The 7500-nt window shown below is 51.3% G+C and overlaps 1 protein-coding gene across 1 annotated transcript in view; it reads left to right on the forward strand.

The window, feature by feature from the left end:
• The window catches only part of bcas3 (BCAS3 microtubule associated cell migration factor), a 304635-nt gene that overhangs the window by 65078 nt on the left and 232057 nt on the right, over positions 1 to 7500 (forward strand). Inside the window, exon 14 of the mRNA XM_084443162.1 lies at positions 1 to 20. This exon is cut by the window's left edge and continues 114 nt beyond it. Coding sequence (XP_084299288.1) covers positions 1 to 20 — 20 coding nt within the window. The remainder of the gene's footprint in view (positions 21 to 7500) is intronic.

Here is a 7500-nt window from a genome sequence, read left to right on the forward strand (position 1 = left end):
GGGGGGAGACGGAGGCCAAGGTACACACACACACACACACACACACACACACACACACACCACCACCACCTCTACACCCTGCACCCGGGGGAGACGGAGGCCAAGTTACACACACACACACACACACACACACACACACCACCACCACCTCTACACCCTGCACCGGGGGGAGACGGAGGCCAAGGTACCCACACACACACACACACACACACACACACACCACCACCACCACCTCTACACCCTGCACCGGGGGGAGACAGAGGCCAAGGTACCCACACACACACACACACACACACACACACACACCACCACCACCTCTACACCCTGCACCGGGGGAGACGGAGGCCAAGGTACACACACACACACACCACCTCTACACCCTGCACAGGGGAGAGACGGAGGCCAAGGTACACACACACACACACACACACACACCACCACCACCACCTCTACACCCTGCACAGGGGAGAGACTGAGGCCAAGGTACCCACACACACACACACATACATAATTGAATGAGTTAGTAGTGCTGTTTAATAATCCTGCGTCCTGCGTATTGAGTGTGTCCTGCCAGCGCTGATTGGCTGCGTGTGATTAAGGCTCTCTGGTCTGAGCATCTATAAACCAGCAGGGCTTTGATCCTCGCCGTAAACACACATCACCAAGACAACGCGCTGGAAAGCATCACGTACTGTACACACTCGCAGGCCAGAGGAGGCTTCTGGTTCAAACCACACACACACACACACGCTCACACACACACGCTCACACACACACGCTCACACACACACGCTCACACACACACACGCTCACACACGCTCACACACACACGCTCACACACGTACACAGACAGTAGATGGCCAGGGTGTGTGATCCTGTATGTATGTCGTGTAATGCGCACCTGTGTGTGTGTGTGTGTGTGTGTGTGTGACCCTGACTTGCACTCTCTAATTGATATGAAGGATGGTTCAGCAGCAGCCCATGGCGTCGCTGGTCTCAGTCCTCCTGCGTAGCCCGACTCCTCACAGCTCAGGAATGGCAGCATTGTGTTCCAGTTCGATTCATGGGCGTCCAAAGAAAACACTCTTTAAGAGTACAGACAATTTGTGAGACAAATAGGGCATGGCGAGTTTTAAACAACGCTTGTTCGCTCGCTCACTCATTCAGTCAAATTGGCTCCATGTTTTCACCGTAGTTGCACTCGGGGGGGAAAAGGCGCTCTCTCTCTCTCTCTCTCTTCTCTCGTTCTTTCTCCCTCTCTCTCTCTTTCTCTCTCTCTCACTCTCTTATTCATACACACACACACACACACACACACACACACACACACACACACACACACGAAAAACACCCTCTCGCCCTCCCCACACACACCTCTCTCTTGCATGTTCTCTCCCTCCCTTCCTCTCTCTCTCCCTCTCTCTCCTCTCTCCCTCTCTCTCTCTCCCTCCCTCCCTCCCTCTCTCTCTCCCTCTCTCTCTCTCCCTCCCTCCCTCTCTCTCTCTCTCTCTCTCTCTCTCAATTCTCTCTCAATTAATTTCAATTAAATTTCAGTTAAATTCTCTCTCTCTCTCTCTCTCCCTCTCTCTCTCTCTCTCTCTCTCTCTCTCTCTCTCCCTCTCTCTCTCTCTCTCTTTGAGGTTGAGCTGCTTTAGGAGACATGGCAGCCATTAAATCTCCCCCTGAAGTTGTGGGCCGACACTGGTTCTGTTGTGACAGGAGGGATCTCGCCTACACTCACACACACACACACACACACACACACACACACACACACACACACACACACACACACACACAGACACACACATTTGAATTAGGTCTGCATTTTCAAAATACATTGCATGGGCACAAATATAATCCATTGCATCATGTTGATGGGTCATTTTACAAGTCTCACATAATATAGATACGAGCAAGCTTCTAGGATGTACACAATATGCTTACAGTACATGCACATACATGCACTCGATGGTATAATATACATAATAATGATGTGCAGTAAGCATACAGAAAATACCACTAACACTAGGGGAGTTATGGGTACAGAAAACCATCTTCTTCTCTAGATGCAGCGGCTGCCAATAATGGAGGAGATTGAGCAATATTTATCTGTCCACTTTGCTTCACCCTTGGCCAACCCCATAATCCTCAGGTCCCTGACTACTAGCCTATGGACATGGATATGGACAGGCTGCCAAATATAAACACAATTAGCTGACACTTGTAGCCTAGCTGTAAAATGGCCTTTACCAGGGGCTGGTACTTTAGCTGTTTAGTGAGAAATGCTTCTTCTAAACTAGAATCAAAAGTCCAGCCTACTTCCAACAGGAACACCTCACTGTAGTCCTCATCAATCACAAAGACATCCGGTGAATTAGCATGTACGTTGGAAAATGCATGGGGGTCGCTGCGCTGGAACATTAGCAGTTTCACAGGGGAGTTCGTATGTACTAAAACAGAGGGATGGAGGGTACAGATGATACGTCTTTGGTAATGATGTCAACACACACGCACACACGAGCATACACATACAGATACACATATACACACACACACACACACACACACATATAGATATACACACACACACACACACACACAGATATACACACACACACACACACACACAGATATACACACACACTTCACACTTTTATATGAACATGCACTCTTTCCGAACATTTAAGCTCTTTGCACACCCGCGACTGCGAAGGTCCGTGTGACGAGATTTCCGTGCGGACATCCCTGTGCCCTCTGTGTCATGAGAGTGTGACCCACGTTAAGCGCTTGGCCATGCCAGGATTCCAACCTACGCTCTCACGCTTGTGAGGTAAACATACTAACAGTTGTGCCAAAAGGGACATCTCTAATGGGACTGTTAATGTTCCTTTGATGAGTGAGTTTAACCCACCACTCTCTACCACCACCTGTGACTCACAAGGACACCTTGTCACCCGGTTACAAGGGCACCGAATGCCACCTCCTCCAAGTGGACTACAGAAGCGGCTTGAACAGAGTCCCTACGCGTCCGCAGCTGTCCGTGTTTGCGTCCGTTTTGGGAGTGTAACCTAGGCTTTACACACACAAACACACACACACACACACACACACACACACACACACACACAGACAACCGTGTAACGTGGTTAGTTGTGAAGCTACAAGCTACTTATCTGTTAGAGTTTAGATACGGTTGTTTAATGGATTTTTTTTATTTCCAGTGGTATAGTAGAATGTGTGCGGGGTTGTTGGCTGGTGTGTGTGTCCCAGCGGTGGGTCTGGGTGGGGGGCTGGTGCCGTCCTATTGGCTCTAGCAGGGATAATGTTTATCCGTGGAGGGCCCAGACCCCGGCGCGGCCCACAGCTACTTCCTGCTTTGACCATGAACACGTGCAAACACACGCGCCAGATGCACGTACTGTACATGCGCGCGCACACACACGCACACACACACACACTCTTTCTGCCTCTTTCTCTCTGCTCTCCAACTCATTCGTCATACATGACCTCGACCACTAACCTGTCACACCACACAAAAAAAAAAGTTAAAGTCCCAATGATCGTCACACACCTGAGTGTGTGAAATTTGTTGTTCTCTTTGACCCATCCCCTGGGGGAGCGGTGAGCAGCAGCAGTGACGCGCTCGGGAATCATTTGGTGATGTAACCCCCAATTCCAACCCTTGATGCTGAGTGCCAAGCAGGGAGGCAATGGGTCCCATTTTTATAGTCTTTGGTATGACTCGGCCGGGGATCGAACTCACAACCTCCCAGTCTCAGGGCGGACACTCTAACCACAAGGCCACTGAGCTGGTCACACACACACACGCACGCACGCACACACACACACACACACACACACACACAACATGCATACATACAACATGCATACATACAACAAACACACACACACACACTGTAAAGTCCTTTAGACAGTCAGATCTCAACACACACCACATTAAAGATCCCCCTTGTCACAAACCCAGATACACACGCTGTGCCTCGTTGTGGACTTGTGTTCGGGTCATGCTGCTCGTTTCTGAGAAGCAGTTGAAGCGGCCAGCGTGTGTTAACGGGTGAACCTAAAACGACCCATCTGTCTCTGCGCAACACCCCCCCCCTAAGGCGGCCTCCGGCAGGTGGGTCCACATGAGGGCATTACAGCACAGTATGGTACAGACGACAAGGGATCGGTCAACAGAAACAGCCTCAGGTCTTGTCCGGTTCCTAGATATGGAGTGGACACACACACACACACACACACACACACACACACCACCTCATATCAGTGCCTCAGATCAACCCCAGTTAATAAGTCACCCTCTAACAGCAGGGGGGCGGGGCGGGCGGCCTCACCGTCTTTGATCCGAGGCCGGCGGGGAGGCTGTAAACAGCGCCACAGCGCCCACACACACAGCCCGGAGGTTATCACCTCCAACAGAACAAACACACACCGAGAGTGATAATGTTCGCCGGCTAGGTGGGCCGGACCGACGCTCTCGTCTCTGCCCCCGCCGGCCCGGGGTCCGCCGCGCCTCACCAAACACGCTCCCCGCTACCGGTGACCTGCACCCGGGCCCCCGCGTCAACACAGCGCTGATAAGGCCTTTTCCTCGTAGAAGGACAGGAGTGCACTGACCGTAAAGGTCGCGGCGTTTCCAGTGGGTCTTTTTTTTGGTGGGTGGGTGGGTGGGTGGGTGGGGGGGGGGGGGGGGGCGGGTGTTTAGTGTTTTTTGTTTTTTAGCAGGCGATAGGTGTCTCGTTCTTTCTCTCTCTTGTCTGTTTCTGTGTCGTTTGTCTTGTTTTTGTCCTGGACCTTGTCCAGAAAGCTGCTGCTCACCTGGGGTTCAACCACCCCCCCCAATCACCTCAAGTTCTCCCACACAACTTCCCTTCTCCGTTCCCTACACTGGCTCTCTGTAGCGGCTCACATCCAGTTTAAAAATACTAGCCTACAGGGCAATGAAAGGAACAGCCCCCTCCTACCTCCAGGCCATGGTCAAACCCTATAGCCCCTCCTGACCACTACGCTCTGCTACCTCGGGTCAACTAGTTGCCCCGTCACTCCGAGGCCTCTGTGGTTGATCGACACGGTCATGTCTCTTCTCAGTCCTGGCCCCGCAGTGGTGGAATGAACTGCCCACTGACGTCAGGACAGCAGAGTCGCTTTCGCCACAGGCTTAAAATTCAATAAGTTCTACCAGGATCCTCCCTCTAAAGCACCTATTGTATTTTTAATTTGCTATACTGTCACTTGTGTAGAAAGGAGATGCACTTGTGAGTTCTGGCGAGTAGTAGTACATTGGCTTTTCCTACGTTAAATGCAATTATTGTAAGTCGCTTTGGATAAAAGCGTCTGCTAAATGACTGTAATGTAATGCTTTTTATTCTCTCCTTACTCTCATTCTCTTGCTCTTTCTCTCCATTGCTTTCCTTCTTTATATTCACTTTCTGTATTGTATCTGTTCATCCCTCTCTCTGCCATGTCCCCTCCCCTGGTGAGCATTCCACTCATTCCCTGGCACTTCCTGCTGAGTGGTGAGAGGTCCTAATCTGCTGATCAGTGTGACTGATAAAGATTAGAGTCACGGAACACCTCAGGCACGTCTCCGACAGGATCTCCACTGTGTCTACTGTCTGTTCTGAGAGCTAGGGAGTGGTCCCTCTCTGTCCTCGTCTGGTGTGTGTGTGTGTGTGTGTGTGTGTGTGTGTGTGTGTGTGTGTGTGTGTGTGTGTGTGTGTGTGTGTGTGTGTGTGTGTGTGTGTGTGTGTGTGTGTGTGTGTGTGTGTGTGTGTGTGGGGTGTGTGTGTGTGTGTGTGAGAGAGAGAGAGTGTGACCTGTGTGTGTGATTGAGGGCTCTCTCAAGGCATCCAGATAAGCCAGTAGACACAGGAGCGTTATGCTCTCCTTAAGATACCTACTGTAATCTCTTCAAGATACAATTGGATATCTAACACAATACACACACACACACACACACATTTATCTCTCGATCATAGACACACACTCACACCACAAAAGGGCACCAAAAAGACAATTAAAGGGCACATGGACAAACTATCAGGCTCCAACCATTCCTCCCTCACTCCCTAACTCCATCTATCCATCCCTCCCTCCATCCCTCCACCCCACATCCATCCATCCATCCATCCATCCATCCCTCCACCCCACATCCATCCATCCATCCATCCATCCATCCATCCATCCATCCATCCATCCATCCATCCACCCCACATCCATCCATCCATCCATCCCTCCACCCCACATCCATCCATCCCTCCACCCCACATCCATCCATCCATCCATCCATCCATCCATCCATCCACGTCCTCCACATTGGCTTTAAATCTCCTCTGGACAGAGGTCAGGGGAAATGTCCCCATCTCTGTGTTAACTGAACGATCTGTCTGGTATGTGGAGGATGCCCTATTAACTGTTATTGCCCCCTACAATTACCTGGTCTAGCCCGACTCGAGGCCATTAGGCCTGGCGGAGACACAGGTAGCTGTCTGAGTGGAGACAAGGCCGACACCCCATAATATCCACCCCCCCTCCGCACCGAGCTGCCAAGACGATAACGAGCCCCATGTACAGTGCTCTCCCTGTGTGAGATATCTCTGGGGATCAAATCAAATCAAACTTTATTTGTATGGCGCATTTCACACACAGAGGCAACACAATGCACTTTACAGAGAACAATGGGGGGGGGGGGCATAGGTCCCACCCCTACATATTCCAGAGGGAAGCAAAAAAACAGTTTCACCCGGGGGGCCAGAAAAGTGAGCTGTAAAAATCCTTCCCTGACCCCTCTCAACGAGAAGATCGAGCAAGCTCCTAGAAAATGTTTGCCTATTGGCTAAGAACATTTACAGAGCAGTGCTGTTACCTGCTGAAGACATTAGCTGTCTGTGCTCTGGCTACAGCTCACCCCTTAGCTCCACCGAGGCCGTCAACGCCACCATTCTACCGTCAAAGATCAAGAAATGAACCTCGGCGATTCTCTAACGTTGGACGCTGGCGTCGAACGCAGCGCAACAGCTGCAGTGGAGCCGCTGCCATTAATTACAATGTGTTCATTTCCTCAGCGTCCCATACAGTAGTTGATGGATGACGCTAGCGGACCCGGCGGAGCTGAGCCGGTGGAGAGACTGCCGAGGCTGTGGGGGTCCTGTGTTGACGGACCGCCCGCCCGGACGTCTCTTCCAACGGCCCGACGCTTCCCACCTCAGACTGACTGACCCGAGCGCTAAACTCCCGTTCCAATCCCACTGTTTTGTGTGCAGTTTTTATAGCTGATCGGGAGAGCTTTCCTTATGCCGCCATCTTGTCGGAGTCTCAACCGGAAGCCCTAGACACGGCGTTTAACAGACGTCATAACACAACACTACACTACACATGCCCCCAACATGGTTGTGTGTGGCAACGGTCTGTTGCCTCGATTGTGGACTTGTGTCACGGTGCAACCTTCTGGCTTATAGCGTTAACCCTAATCCCCCC

The sequence above is a fragment of the Borostomias antarcticus genome (genome assembly GCF_949987555.1).
Source record: "Borostomias antarcticus genome assembly, chromosome: 1".
Lineage (NCBI taxonomy): Eukaryota > Metazoa > Chordata > Actinopteri > Stomiiformes > Stomiidae > Borostomias > Borostomias antarcticus.